At 39.9% G+C, this 16,270-nt stretch overlaps 1 protein-coding gene across 1 annotated transcript in view; it reads left to right on the top strand.

Moving 5' to 3' along the window:
* The window catches only part of THSD4 (thrombospondin type 1 domain containing 4), a gene marked incomplete at both ends in the record, with an annotated part of 302,482 nt that overhangs the window by 259,472 nt on the left and 26,740 nt on the right, over nucleotides 1-16,270 (top strand). The window contains 3 exons of the mRNA XM_082005338.1: nucleotides 8,676-8,851; nucleotides 14,217-14,313; nucleotides 15,234-15,476. Coding sequence (XP_081861464.1) covers nucleotides 8,676-8,851; nucleotides 14,217-14,313; nucleotides 15,234-15,476 — 516 coding nt within the window. The remainder of the gene's footprint in view (nucleotides 1-8,675; nucleotides 8,852-14,216; nucleotides 14,314-15,233; nucleotides 15,477-16,270) is intronic.

Genomic DNA, 16,270 nt, shown 5'->3' with positions numbered 1-16,270 from the left:
GAACCTCTGACCATTTTCTAATATCCTCAGTTGGCTCTAGAATATGGGTTTTGTAGGATCAGACTGTTAAAGATCATTTGATTCTTGCTGATTACGAGCTTCTTAGGCCTACTAGTATTTCTTGAATTAAGCTCAGAGTCCTGTGGAAGCTTTGCCATGACCTCGGTAGGAGTTTGAATTCAAAAGGTCAGAGGCAAATAATACATAATTCGCTTCATGAGAAGTGCGCCACATTTCTGCTAAATATTCTGTAGCTAAGGTGTATTCTAATAATCAGCAAATGTGTCTGCTTTTGGAAAGGAATTATTTCAGAGAATCCATTTGAACTAATACATATTTCATTATTTTAAGAGTGTAGATTATTGAGTCTCTAGACATCTGTTTTTTTTTCTCTCTGCATCAGAGGTACTTTAAGTAGCCTGGTAGCTGTATACGATGACTTACAGTATTTCTAGATTGTGGTCAATATGCTCTTTCTTTATTGACTTAGAATGTATTGTGTATTCCATACTGTAAGGCTGACAGGCATGAAGGCAAGCTATGTTTTGTAAAACTGAATAGTTCTTTTTTTTTTCATTAAAAAAAGGTTTCTGAAGTTTTCTTCAAGTACTTTTGGAAAGAGAGTTTTACAGTCTATACACGTTCAGAAGTGGCCAGTCGTTTTAGGAGTTAGGCTTGTGGTATGGCAGCTGATCAACAGGCTGTAAGCGTGTGCCGTTCAGAGTTAATGGCCAGCTTGATGCAGACCATTTGTTGGACTTTTCCAACTGACCCCCCACTTCCAAGTCTCTCTTACGGTTGCGTTCCCCACCACCAAGTTATGCGTGGGTTTTACCGTGCAGCTGACTGCCTTTGCTCACAGGAGACTCCAACAAAGGGTATCTTCATGGGTTAGTGGTACAAGATGCACCATTCTGCACTGATTTTTATAATCCGGTGTGTTAATATTTTAGATTTGCCTCTGAAAGCTCCATATAACGTATTTTCATACAGGAAAAATAAACAATAGTTGTGAGTTTCTTTAGCTTCTTTCATGGTAGTGCTTATTTAGAAGTAGTCATATTATTTACTGCAGCTGTTTCTGGGCGCTTCCTTTGAAGGTGCTGGGAAGGCGTTGTTGTTTCTAAAGAGAACTAGTTTAGCCAAAACATTCTTACACTTTAATTCAACTTAAATGGCAACAGAGTTAAAAAAAAAAAAAAAAGCTTATTAAAGTACCAAAAATATGCTCCAAATGTGATGTGTCAAGTAAAGAGGTGTAAAAATCAGATAGTTGCTACACTTTGCTTATAATATGCTTTGCTTTAATTGGCAGCTGCAAAACAAACGCGGCTTGAGAGCCCCATCCATCTCACTCACTTGCCTTTTCTAGCTGTGTCTGTTGAGGAAATGTATCAAATAATTTTTTTTTCCATGTTTTATCAATCTTTGACTTCCATCGCGAGTGCATCTGCAGCTTGTCAAGGTTCCCCAGATCAAACTTCCAGCAAGACATTTGCAATTAACTTCAACAGCACAAGCCTTCGCTTTGTTCCCACTGACCACAGATGCAAGCATGCGGTCCTCTTCCCGGAAGGGAGGAACTACTCTCTGCTTCTCTCTGTTTGGGTCAGGACCAAATGAGAGACACTTAATAATTTTAATATATGGGAAATAACTTTGATTTTGTCTGTCTAAAGACTTTATGTGGTTTGTAAAGCAATTAAGAAGGACTTAGGACACTGTTCTCGCAGACAAAAAGGCCTTAGGACAGAAAATAAATATACTGTATTACTCTGAATATTAGTGCTGTTGCCAGGTTTGAGAGGTTTCATTTTATTATTGGTACGGTGCCTATGCGATTTTGGGTGAAAATGTACTGCAGATAGTGAGGTATTAGGCCCACACACAGAATATTTCTCTTCAGATACGAAGTGGTTAGAAAAATAGGAGTCATTCAACACTAAGTATACAAAATATATGAAATGGCTTATATGGATTGGGATGTTTCCAGTTTTCTGAAGCACAGGTAGGACTTTGTGCTGGGAATAGTGCATGTATATTCTTTCTGGATCATACAAAGCTTTTAGCATCTATTTTACAAATTTGCAATGCCAGACCGGCCATACTTTATATAATATAAGAAGTGTTTAACATTGGGTAGACTAAAACCAAACATATATAAATGACCTATCAAAACCTACATTCGAGGAATATCAGGATAAATGAATTGAAAGCTCTTATTCTAACTTGCAGAGCATTGCTAATTGTTGTAGAAGTTGGTCAGATAGCTGTCCTTCATATAGTTCTATGAAATTTTTACTTCCCTTACCCATCCACCAAATTCAAATCCAAACTAATGGTTTCTTCTAAATTTCAGCGTAAGATTTCCTTGTAAATACTCTGCTGCCCAGAATTGTTTCCCTTGAAAATTGTTTAGCGCCTTCACGGTAGATGTTCTAAACCAATTTATTAGATTTTAAGTCATTCACTCATGTATAAAATTCAGGGTTTTTTCTTTGAATGTGTAAAAATGTTTATATAAATATTTAATGATAAGCTATTGATTTTACTTTTGATTAATTATTACATCTATTGCAAGTACTTGAATCTTTTTCTGGCATTTTTTTCTGTCAATATTCAGAAGTATCTAAGCCGAACAAAACAGAAACTCTGTTTTAATCTTTGTATTTTGGAGTACCTTTAAATGATGCTGTCAGATGGTATGTAACAATTCCACATGTATAATGTTGGCAATACCTGACACATTAACATGAGTACACTGTAAATTACATATTGCATAGAGGCAGTTGCCATTTGTTCCTATTTAATTGCTCACTTTCTTTTTGTCCTTTTTGTTGTATTATGTTATAATGAGAGACATTTAGATGTGATATGAACCTTTTCCCTGTAACTCCAGCTGAATGTACTTTTATATTTTATTTTATATTTATATTTATGCGAACTGTAATTTTCACAAGCAAATGTTTTGGGCTTTTCCCAGAGTTACAACTTAGGAAAATGCGACGAGAAGAGGCTTTTCTTGTGTAATGTGAACTTACTATGAAATTAAAAGTTCTGGAAGTCTTGAAATCTTTTTCAACTGTAGATTTAATGAGTCTTGTTACTAATGTAGGTACTTAAAAATATCTGCAAAACTAATTTTGTTCAATCTTATCTTGGTAGCTGGAAGAATATTAGGATTTTTGATACGGAGTTATTTCTGTAACCTCTGCAGTGGATTTGTACATGTAATACTCTTTTTACTGGCTCACCATTATTTCACTGTGACTGACTCATGACATTTTCCTTTCATCAAGGCAGTTATTTTCACACATACGGTTCATGACAGAGTGTGAGTTCTTTTGTTGTTCAGGTTAATATTTATTATGTTGCAGGTAAATCATCTTAAGATGGCCAAATTCCAGCTATTTACTTTGTTTTCAGAGTTGAGAAGAGTTAGAAAGACTTTCTGGTCAGTTTTAACCAAGTGGGACCCTGAGTCATTAAACATCAGACAATAATTCTGGATACAGAGAGACTACAGAGAAGCAGAAGATTAATCAAGCAGCTGCCTTATGTCTAATAATATGAGTATTAGCTGCTGTCATGGGGATGAGAGCACATTTTTGAAAACTGTCTTAAGGAAATCTGCAATGGTATCAACTTTTTCCAAGTTCCTCTCCATCTGCTTGGAGCAGCACTAGCCACTTAATCTAAGCTAGGAGGGTTTTGAGCAGAAGAGCAAATGGTTTTACTTGAATTGTATTCACAGTCTGATTTTTTTAAAGGTGGGTTGGGGTGGCAATACTGTAAGTGAGATGCTGTAACTCTAATAAGGAAATCACCTATTTGAAAAAATTGAGTGAAAGTTTTAAAAACTGGAACACCAAAACTTGCCTTAGCTGTTAAATTGGCTATAGCTGAAGGGCAAGGAGAAAGTGGAGTGACTGATTTATGCCAGAGCACCTGGGTTAGTAAATGGTAAGGAACAGTTAATTTTTTCCTGTGTAAGATTCTTAATTTACTGGTACATACTTAAAATTTTTATAGAAAGCTTTGATACAAGTCGGATGATGTTTTTTACAACAACAACAATAACAGTAATAATAATAATGGGATCTTTTTACTTGTAGCCTAGCTTTGACATATACTAAGTTCTCTTCTTTGGATATTTTTCTCGTTCGGAGTGTTACAAACTTCTTTGTAGGTTTTGGGTTTTTAAAAAATTCACCTGAGAGTATTGAAGTAGTTGCTAATATTCAGGAACTGGAGCATGTCGTGAACTAGAATCGAGAAAGTTAGCAAGGTTGAAAAACACAACAAAAGGGAACTATAGTAATAGAGTTATCTTTAAAGTAGTGGAGAAATGGATTATTTATTTTTCTGATTGCAGTGTTGTAGTTTAAATTAGGATTACAAAAGCTACTCTTATAAACCATCAAACATAACTTCTAACTGGAAATACTGACCTTGAAAGCAGGTGCGAGTTCACTATTTACAGAACGTCACTCCGTTGCAGCACTGCATCAACTACCTTTGATGTAAATTATCTTCCGCTATTTTTTTGTCAAGCTGTAGGGGAGGCAGAACTGTAAACAGGAAGACGGGAGCTGCAAGACTTCTTTAAAAGGAGAGCTGTAAGCTGGTCTGTAGAAAATTAATTAATACTCTTTAGATATTTGAAACACAGGTCTTAACGGTATGGCCTAGTGAGATTTTCCCATAGAATTGTAGCCCAAGCAGAAGTGTTGATCAGAGTTTGTATCCTGAAATATTCCATATCCTTAGTGCAAAACATTACTGAAGGCCACTGTAAACAACACAGTTTCAGTTAAGAAGCTGATCCCAGGATGAAAGATTAAATCAGCTACAGACTGTATGAGGAATTCCTCATGAGGAATTAACGGTAAAGCTTTTCATAATCTTTCATGCTCTGGCTAAAAATATTAGCACCATAAAAATTCTTCAGGGGGCAGAGTTGAGGTGGTAGCTGCAGAGTGATCAAAACCTAAGAGGCACATTTTCCCTTTTTATGGGGAGGCCTCTTTCAGATCTGTCATATGATGGATTTGAAATGAATGTTAATGGACTCTCAGTTTCTCAGACAGCCATCTTTCTACAGCTTCATTATTAACAACAATTTAATCTTACTCTCTCTCTTTTTTCTGAGCTCTTGATAATTCATTTATTTTATTTGTTTGGCAGGAATATAAGAAAAAATACTCAGATGATAAAGTTGAGGAAGTGTTCCATATTAAAAATCAATATAAAACCAGTCTCCAGTAAATTTTGCAGAAGTGTTTACTCTACAGTTGTTTGAATTAAAATGTAACAAGTGTAAATAGCGCGTAAATAGTGTGACTGGATTTCATATATGTGAAATAATATAATATATTGAAATAAATATATTTCATATTTACTAGTGGATGAAAAGCTGGATGTGAGCTGGCAATGGGTGCTCGCAGCCTGGAAGGCCAGCCATATCCTGGGCTGCATCCAAAGCCGTGTGGCCGGCAGGTCGAGGGAGAGGATCCTCCCCCTCTGCTCCGCTCTGGTGAGACCCCTCTGCAGTGCTGCATCCAGCTCTGAAGCCCTCAGCACAGGAGAGACACGGACCTGTTGGAGTGGGGCCAGAGGAGGCCACAGAAATGACCAGAGGGTTGGAATAGCTCTCCTGTGAGGACAGGCTGAGAGAGTTGGGGTTGTTCAGCCTGGAGAGGAGAAGGCTCCGGGGAGACCTTGTTGCAGCCTCCAGTACTTAAAGGGGGCCTACAAGAAAACTGGAGAGGGGCTTTATAGCAGGACCTGTTGCAATAGGACAAGGGTTAATGGCTTTAACTAGATGTGAGGAAGAAATATTTCACAATGAGGGTGGTGAAGCACAGGCACAGGTTGCCCAGAGAGGTGGCAGATGCCCCATCCCTGAAAACCTTCAGGGTCAGGTTGGACGGGGCTCTGAGCAACCTGCTCGAGTTGAAGATGTCCCTGCTCACTGCAGGGGGGTTGGGCTAGATGACCTTTAAAGGTCCCTTCCAACCCGAAGATCCTATGATTCATATTTAAGCTGTATGCCACAGTATGTGAGCCGTAATTTTTCCTCCCAGCACTGTATGAGTAGTGATGCCATTTTCATGGTTGATGTATAAAATATTTTCAGCTAGTCTTCACGGTATAGGACTGTTTTGCTAATGTGTCAGAAAATGAGATCTGGGAAGCAAGTGGATGTATGGTAGCTCTTGGGAAAATAAACACATAGCACTAAGTAAAACAAAATTTCAAAATGTGTGAATACATTTTTACAGGGTCTGATCCAGAGCCATTAATGTAATGTAAATTTTTACTTCAGTTGCAAGCCATGTTCTTGATTATGCCAGCTATTTTAGTGCTCTTTTGGGAATGATACAGGCTGACTTTGCTTTCCTTCAGAAGCACAAAAGGGTAGAAAGTTCTCCACCATGACTCATGCCTTCAGAGTTTATGTGGGTGCAGCTCTGTCTAGCCATTCAAATCCACTGAGTATTTTGCAGAGGGAGAAGTAAAAGTCTGAAACGTCGCCCACCAAGGCTCTTCAGAGGCACAAGTGGTCCGGGGCGGTCCTATATATTTCCTTGAAAGTAAAAACTGTCGACAATGTGGGCTTTTTTCTCACAGATTGAACTGGTGGTAGCCAACTGCTTTAGTCCTTAACCTCCCTACATCTTATGTTTTGTCCAGAACAATGGGAGAAACCAAAAATTTCTTTACAGTGTAGAAAGAAGGGATGTGATAATAAGTCTTTTTTAAATGAATTTATCTACTTTTATATCTGTTCTGTTCATTTACTACCTTATTTTCCTTTTAATGAAAAGCAGATTTGAATTTTTTTCTTGCACAAGCTGGAATACTAGTAATAAAGACTAAACTAATTTATTTATTTAAATTTACAGATTGCAATGTGTTCTCATATCATTTGTTACCCCACTTTGAAAAAGTAGGTTGCTGAGTCCTTAGCCTCTCTAGAGGTATGACTCTATCAGTTTAATGTAGGGATGATTAATAAAGCTCATACAACTGTAATTCAAGTTATTACTGGTAGGTAGATAATATATTAGTATTGCAAACCTCTGTTTCTGCATGCTGACTTGAAATTGAACATAACTGAAAATTCTAGTTGGTTGATGCTTGAAGACTGATGAATTCACCCATCTTGTCTAATGAACCATTGCTTTTTCATTAATGAATAACAATGGTAAGGACTTACAAAAGACATATAAGCTTGCATTAGTTTGCTTTACATTGACACTTCCTTACAGTTTCTCACAACACAGTCACACTGATGTTCTTCACCGAGAGGCCTGCAGCAAAAGCAGAAAGACTAATTCAGTTCATTCAGATGTCTGGAATATGTAAGAACAATTTAAGTTTCTTCCCTAATGTGGATTTCTTTGGAATTAAATTTCCCATCATTTAGGCCATGCATGTAGACTTTTTAAGTTTTTCCCAGCAGCGTAAGTAGTTGCATAAAACACTGAGAGCATTTCAACTGAGTAGCACAGTTGTTGTGACATGACAAAGAAGAAACTGTCTCTGGAGTAACTGGGTCCTCAACCCTAAATTTTAATAAGTTCAAAGCTCATACCTTGAATTAGCATTAAAAAGTAAATTGCCAAGCAATATACAGCCAAGCATATTAGTAGATTTTGTTGTCTGTTTTAAAGTCTGTATTTAAAAGCAAATTCTTTCATAATAAACTGAAAATCTTTGAGTAGAGCCTTTAGAAAAAGGTCATGTCTTTCCTGTGTCTGATGTCTCATGTGGTTTCAGCCTCTATATATTACTATATTTTAAAATATAGTATTATGTAATATTGCATAAAATTATGCACTTCTATGTGGGAGGAATTTCTGACCTTAAGGACTTAAAATTATAGTCACATACACAGATAAAGGAGATAGGAACAAGGAGGAACAGAGGCACCTGGAAATCAGTGGCTTGCCCGTGATGACAAAGGGAATACAGTGCATAATTGGATATTGAATCCCTATTTTATCCTTCCCTAGCTAGTATTTGATTTGCAAAGTCAGTTTTCTTTATGCAAGACATCCTACTGGCATTTTCAGAGAGCTTATCATTCCAAACAGTGCTGCAGATCAGGGCTCTGCAGATGTTCTGGCAAAAAAAATCATGTTCTGCAAAGGAAATGGAGGGAGTAGCCAAATGGCTTCATGAAGAATAACTGGAATCTTTGGCAACCCACAGTATTCATGTGTCCCTAAATTGTTTGGTGCTTCTGCATTGTGTAATGTACTGATTTGCTGTATCTGCCTCTTGTGTGGTGGTCTGTCTAAATCACAAAATAGTCAATTCATTGGGAAGGAAGTAGAGGAAAACCACTTCCTCAGCATCCTGGCTGAGAGTCGTGTGACAGCCTATGAGAAACTGTTGGGAAAGGTTTCCAAGCTATCTTTGATTTTTCTTTCTTTTCTTACAGCATAAACATACCACGTGTTCCAACAAAGTTTTCGAAGCTTGGCATTTTTTTTGCACAACTACTAATATAACTCTATTCTTCTCAACAGCCACACAGCTTTGTCCCCTGGCGTCAGAGAACACCTAACAGCGTAATGCACCTTTGGGGATTTGATTGGGCACCAGTGTGAGAAGGTGATTTCCTCTGATCAAAGTCCTTGTGTTTCTGTCCCTATCCTCTGCAGCGTTGCGGAGTCGATCAGGACGGTCCATCATCAATGGAAACTGGGCAATTGATCGACCTGGGAGATACGAAGGTGGTGGGACCATGTTCACTTATAAACGCCCAAATGAAATCTCCAGCACTGCAGGAGAGTCATTTTTAGCTGATGGACCAACAAATGAAGTCCTTGATGTCTATGTAAGTTTCTTGTATTTCATTTAATCTTCCTGATGGAAAGAAATTGTTCAATTAATTGTTAACGTTCAACACTAAAATTGCATTCAGTGACAATACCTTGTTACTGTTTTGTTACTTTAATTTTGAAACATTATTTCTGATATTTTATGGTTGCTTGCTGTTGCTCCCATTTTGGCCCAGATCATAGGAAATCTAAATAACGATGAAGCCTTTTTCTCTCAGATCCAGTAAAATGAATTTTATGTTCAGTAAAATAGAGACAAAGCATACAAATGTCTGGGGGTTTTTTGTGAACTAGATTTTCTCCGAATGCTTTCCTACTCCAGCAAATTTGGCATAGTTTAATTTTACAGTGAACTGAAGCAAATATCTAAATCAGACGAGTCTTTTCACAGAGTGATACCATCTCAATTCCCTTTAAAAGAAACATAAATGCAAACAATGATAGGGTGTGGGATTTTAAGCAGGGAGGTTTTAATAGGAAGCTGCGCTAAGAGACCATACATGATAGCCATTTGAGAAAGGAAGAGAGGAGACAAATTGTGGCTAAGAGAAGGGAATCCTACCGAAAAAGCCGTTTACTTCAGATGGGACAGGTTTTTACTGCATTGTACTGAAATAAAAAAATATAACTCAAATTGATGACAACTTATTCAAAGATAAGTGATGTGTTCTGAGATTTTACACTTTCACATGGTAAAATCCATTAATTGAAAAAACTACTTTAATTGGTGATATGGTTGTTTCATCCAGCTACAGCTTTTTTGCCCTTAAGTGCAATGTGGGGTGGAAAAGTGAGTGCTATGGGTTGTTTCATAGGAAAACAATTACTAACTACCCTGATTACTCAGCTGGGAAAAGTTGATGTTGGCAAAGTTATTCCCTATCTGCTATATGGTGTCTTAATAAAGCAGTGTAATAATTACGCAAATATTACTTCTTTTTGGATAATTTCTGTTTGATTGCAACGTAAGACTGGCAAAAGCCTCAAAGATTAAATTGTTGGGCTCCTAGATTCTGCAATGCAGACTCCATGGTTTTAAAAGACGTGTCATTGTGCAGTTACAGGATGCTGTGAGCTGAGGTTTGGTCTTAAGTTTTTTTATTGTCAGGTGATTGATGCCTATTACATAATGACCCGGAGAGAAGAGGATCAGGAAATGGATTAAACAGATATTTCCAAAGTAATACCATAAAAAAAACCTTAAGCTTAAATTTGTCATATGCAGTGAATATAAGAAAGCTGGCATGATGGGCATAGCTTTAACAGTTTTGCTCTGTGGCTGCTACTATGGATTACCGCATCTAATTTGACTGGATTCTTATCCGAGACGTTTCTTGTAGATCTGATGAATACTACAATTCATTATAAGCTGATAGTTTCGTGTCTTTTCCAACTTATTGTGGGAAGATAAAAGTGGATAGTGCTAGATAAAAGAAAATCGATCATCAGTACTACACAGCCTCTCTTACAGGTTTGAGATTTGTAGCTGCGCAGATACGGATGTCTTTTTTCAGACTTCTTGCAGTTCCTGAATCATGTAATTCTCTTTTCTTCCGTACTCACGATCTTTATGCTCTTTGTAGAAAAAGAGAGAGATTTGCAGATGGGAACTCCAAACGGCTTTCCATTCTTTTTTCCTGAGATTATATTGTCTTTCTTCCGCTCTAGAAATGCAGAGGAAAAAGCTCTCTTAAGTTACAGCAGGTTATGATGAGCAAGATAAAGAGTTGCAAGTTTTCACAGAATCACAGAATCACTAGGTTGGAAAGGACCTTCAAGATCATCAAGTCCAACCATTAATCCAGCGCCACCATGTTCCCTAAACCATGTCCTGAAGTGCCACATCCACACGTTTTTTAAACACTTCCAGAGATGGTGACTCCACCACCTCCCTGGGCAGCCTGTTCCAATGCCTGACCACCCTCTCAGTGAAGAAATTTTTCCTAATATCCAATCTAAACCTCCCCCGGCGCAACTTGAGGCCATTTCCTCTCGTCCTATCACTAGTTACTTGGGAGAAGAGGCCAACACCCTCGTCGCCACACCCCCCTTTCAGGTAGTTGTAGAGAGTGATAAGGTCTCCCCTCAGCCTCCTCTTCTCCAGACTAAACAACCCCAGTTCCCTCAGCCGCTCCTCATAAGACTTGTGCTCCACACCCCTCACCAGCTTCATTGCCCTTCTCTGGACACGCTCCAGCACCTCAACATCCTTCTTGTAGTGAGGGGCCCAAAACTGAACACAGGATTCAAGGTGCGACCTCACCGGTGCCGAGTACCGGGGCACGATCACTTCCCTACTCCTGCTGGCCACACTATTTCTGATACAGGCCAGGACACTGTTGGCCTTCTTGGCCACCTGGGCACACTGCCGGCTCATGTTCAGCCGGCTGTCAACCAGCACCTCCAGGTCCTTTTCTGCTGGGCAGCTCTCCAGCTACTCTTCCTGAAGCCTGTAGCGTTGCATGGGGTTGTTGTGGCCAAAGTGCAGGACCCTGCACTTGGCCTTATTAAACCTCATACAGTTGACCTCTGCCCATCGATCCAGCCTGTCCAGATGCCTCTGCAGAGCCCTCCTACCCTCCAGCAGATCAACACTCCCACGCAACCTGGTGTCATCTGCAAACTTACTGAGGGAGCACTCGATCCCCTCATCCAGATCATCAATAAAGATATTGAACAAGATCAGCCCCAGAACCAAGCCCTGGGGAACACGCTTGTGACTGGCCGCCAGCCGGACTTCACGCCGTTCACCACAACTCTCTGGGCTCGGCCATCCAGCCAGTTCCTCAGCCAGCGAAGAGTAAACCTGTCTAAGCCACAAGCTGCCAGTTTCTCCAGGAGAATGCTGTGGGAGACGCTGTTAAAGGCTTTACTAAAGTCCAGGTAGACAACATCCACAGTCTTTCCCTCATCCACTAGGTGGGTCACCTGGTCATAGAAGGAGATCAGGTTGGTCAAGCAGGACCTGCCTTTCGTGAACCCGTGCTGTCTGGGCCTGATCCCTTGGTTGTCCTGCAGATGCCCTGTGAGCACTCTCAAGACCAACCGCTCCATAATCTTCCCCGGTACAGAGGTCAGGCTGACAGGCCTGTAGTTCCCAGGATCCTCCTTCCGGCCTTTCTTGTAGACGGGCGTCACATTGGCAAGCCTCCAGTCTTCTGGGACCTCCCCTTTTAACCAGGACTGCTGATAAATGATGGAGAGTGGCTTGGCAAGCTCCTCCGCCAGCTCTCTCAGTACTCTCGGGTGGATCCCATCAGGCCCCATAGACTTGTGGGTGTCCAGGTGGTTTAGCATGTCCTTGACTGCTTCCTCCTGGATTATGAGGAGTACATTGTGTGTGAGTATATTTGTCCAAGTGTGAAGTACACACTGCTGCAAAGACTTAGGCCACTAATTCAAAGCACAACTATTGTATAATTCCAGGTATTTTCCTGCAAGAAAGCTGTGACAGTATATTCATAGGGACTTACCAGTTAAGCTCTTTATAACATGTGGCTGTCGGTTGTTTTGAGAAATGTGTTAGAAAAACCATGGGAACCATTGGAAAGCTGTTCCTGGAACTATCTTAAGAGCAGGGTCCTGGTTTTGGAAGGTGGGGTGTACTCTTCTGCTGAAGTCAGCTTCACAGTGCTCAGTTCTCTCAGGACCAAACACAAAGAGGGTGTATTTTTTGGATAACAAAGTGACATGGGAAGGACCAGCCCATACAAAAAATGTTACAGGCAGTGCATTTTTAGATGGTTCAGAAAAGTGAATGATCTCTGAGGGACAGTTTAGAGGAACAGCTATTTTTGGCAAGGAAAAAGTGATTTTGACACAAGGGAAAACAAAGGTCTGAATCCCTAGTTGGTGTTAATTGGTGTGATGAATTTAGTGAAACCTTGAAGCTTAAGTGTGCTCTGCTGGGTCATAAAGCCATTGGCATAACATGACTTTTTTTTTCTTTTTGTCTCATGGTTTGTCAGACCCCAAGTATAGCATACATGAAATGAAGTGTAACATATATATTTTGTTTGTTTTTTAAAAATTATACTTTAACTTAAAGTATCATTAACTTAAATCTGTCTTACGAGACCAGTCCCCACAGAGTTCAGGACTTTTAAAGCAGCAGTGTCAGTAGAAGCAGTACTGAAGTAATCAAAGGTAAAGTAGTGCAATTAGCAGGTGAGGGCATTGTGCATTTCTGCTGAGAGTATGCTCAGGCTCTCAGTAGCAGCAATGTAATACAAGCCAGTTGGGTAAGGAGTGTGCTGCTAACAGTTTTAAAAAGCCTTTGTGAAGTCATATCTTGCCCAGGTCTTATTATGCCCAACTGCTTAAACAAGAAGTGACACTGACTTTCAGAGGTGTTCTCATGTCAGCTCACGTGCGCTTGGGCAGCAGCATTCTGAAACCACTCAGCTTCATTGTCACTTTTAAAGGAAAAAAGCTTATGGTTCCTGCCTGTGTTGCATAAAGAACACCTTTGATAGAGTTGTTCTGGCTAGCTGTAAAGCAGTGGGAGTCTGTCTGCACTTACATTACATCATCTTCAGCTGAAAATTAACATGGAAGTATGCAGGAGGGTTGCACAGGCACTCTTCAGCTGCTGCAGCGAGTATGTGGGCCTTTGTAATCTGTTCACTTGATACTGTTGAGCAATGCTGATGGTGATAGCGGCATCATGCTAATAATTTTTGCTAGTTGATTGTTGGGTCTCCATTGAGTGGTGGGTGCAGAGGTAGCTGCATGGCGACGAAAGAAACAGTTTGATTTGTAAGATGGTACACGCAGAATAACATATATGTGCTGTCTGTATGTGTCTATATGTGCTTCGTTCAAGTACAACTGATAAACCTTAAAAAATGTAGTTGGCTAGATTTGTAGACTGGGATCTGTGGTATTTTTCTCTGCTTTGTTTCTTCCTTGCTTATGTTTCCTCAGGCATCTGTCAAGCTCCTTCCACCTGAGAATGTTTTGGTGACCTTAGGACTGTCTCTGCTGCCGCTGCCGCCCAGTGTGAGCCTCTGCTGCCCACGCTGGCGAGAGGCCAGCCCGCGGCTGGTGCAGCCCGCGGCTGGTGCAGCCCGCAGCCGCACCTTGGCCCTCAGCATTTCAGGTTTACATTTTTCAAAGAAGATTTAGAGAAACAGTTTCTCTGCTGTCACAAGCTAGCTCAGTTTGCAAACTGAGCAATACTGCCTGTATTTTCTTATTTTTTCCAGAAAGAAATAGAATTTTTTGCATTTTTTGGTGACAGTTATTAACCACTGTTTCTGTGATAAGTAATGTTATGTAGTTGATCGGTTCAAGTGCATATGTAAGCATTAGTAATATAATAAGTGGAAGAAGTGAATATATGGGTGTTTTTCTTTCTAGATGATACATCAGCAGCCTAACCCAGGTATACATTATGAGTATATCATTCCAGGAGACAATGTCATTAGTCCTCAGTTGCTTGCTCACAGGAGGCCAGGTAAAATGCCACTATTTCTTATTACTAAACACCTTTTGTTACCCAATAAGCTAATGGAGAAATTCATAGCATTAAATTCAGTGTAAATGCTGCCATTGTTGTGGGAGAGACCCAGAATTTCACCCTATGTGTTGAAAGAGGAATCTGAATAGATTGGTAACTTCAGTGAATTCAGTGAATTGGCAGGGATTATTTATACTGTAGCAGGGGATCTGGTCACATATTTAGACTTTCAGTAACAATATTGTTGTTGGTAAAATGTTAACCATGGCTTTGCATGAGCTGGAGTGCTGTAACTATGTCTCAGAAATTAAATAGAACATTATTTTTCTCTTCAGAGTTTGAGGTAATTTAAAAAAAAAACCCTTCACAGTTTCTATTTCCTCTCACAACTAGAGAGGGTCAAACACACAACTGTTGCCTTCCCAAGATAGAATCTGGAGAGCTCGTGCTCCTGACTGAGCTGTGGGTATGGGCTGTGTGTACTAGTATGAAGTTCTGAAGGACAGTAGAAAATTTGCAAGCGAGTTTGGTCCTACTGTTAATGTTTGTGACTTGCCTTGACAAATTTCTAAGTGGGTTTGCAGTCTGTTTGTGACTGTGCAACATGGGGAGGCACAGAATACAGAGCATGGTACAAAAAAAAAAAGGCTTTGGGAAATGTTGGCACTGGGTGCATTAACTCTACAGCATGTTTGGAGGTTCTTCAGTTTTTAATGTATTTGCTGGCTGAGACTTGGTTATCTTAGCTTAAAACAACACAGTCTTTGCAAGACACTATTAGGAGGTCTCTGCAGAGCAGATTAAATCTGCTTTCAAGTTTAAGGATTTTCCAATCGTGATTATTAGTGGATGAAAACATAGACTGCTACTTGCAAGTGAGGCTCATTGTTTTACCTTTTTGTATTTTCTGTCATCAGGGGAGCCCTTGAATGGTCAGTTAGGAATGCCAGAAAGTACAAACCATGAGGATGAGGATTTGCATAGGGAGACAGACACTCTCACTGGACAGTCAGCTGGAACTTTCCCAGTTATTCATCCAGGAAGATTTCCTTCTCATCAACCAGAAAACCAGGTGCCTGCTGTGCAACCACCAAGACAAAACCGAGAACACAACTGGAAACAAATTGGAAAAACTGAGTGCACTACTACATGTGGGAAAGGTAAGTTCTTCATATACCGTGCACAGGAAATAGATGACACACGGGAGGGTTCCAGTGTGGGAGCGGGGAAGCACGGAGGGAAGAAGCAGTGTGACTGTTCAGCAGCTCTTGTATGCACAAAGCATTGCTGGACCTGGTATTTTCTGTTATCTTACAAGAAAAAGACATGTCAATACTATTATGTGTGTTTATTTTAAATTGGTAGAAAAAACAAAAATAAAAATATTAAATACAAAGTATGTAAATTACAAGGGAATATATGGCATTTACCTCTGAAAGGAAATATTTCAGGATTTTATGGCAAGCTTCCCTCTCTCTCACACCCTTGAAACACAGCTGCTTTCCTCAACATTCTTTGGCATTCTTTATCCTTCCATTTGGCTTCTCCAGCTTTGTCAGATACCCTCTCAGTGCTTTTTGTGTCTTTGTCAACAGTTTTCTGATCTTTACGGGAAAGTTTCACAGGGATTGATCAGCCATATCTTTGCCTCATTAGATGTTGCTGGAACAGCAATAATGTGACTTCAGAAAACTGAGGTTTTCATAGGGGAGAAGTGGGAGGGAAGAGGGACAGAAAGGGACTGGTAATTAGTGAGCTTTTGGGATGTGAGGGATACACTACTTTTAGCTTGCCAGATTAATCTTTGCCATAACACATTCACAGTGACCACAGATTCAATAATGCATAGCATAAGCAATTACTGGGAAGAATAAGTTTTTGTGGTAGTAAAGGTGGAGTCTTTCGTACTATACATCGCCACCCACCACCATACCTACAAAATCAGAGAGCTTTG

The sequence above is a fragment of the Phaethon aethereus genome (genome assembly GCF_964289735.1).
Source record: "Phaethon aethereus genome assembly, chromosome: 12".
Lineage (NCBI taxonomy): Eukaryota > Metazoa > Chordata > Aves > Phaethontiformes > Phaethontidae > Phaethon > Phaethon aethereus.
This window is presented reverse-complemented; position numbering and strand designations above follow the sequence as displayed.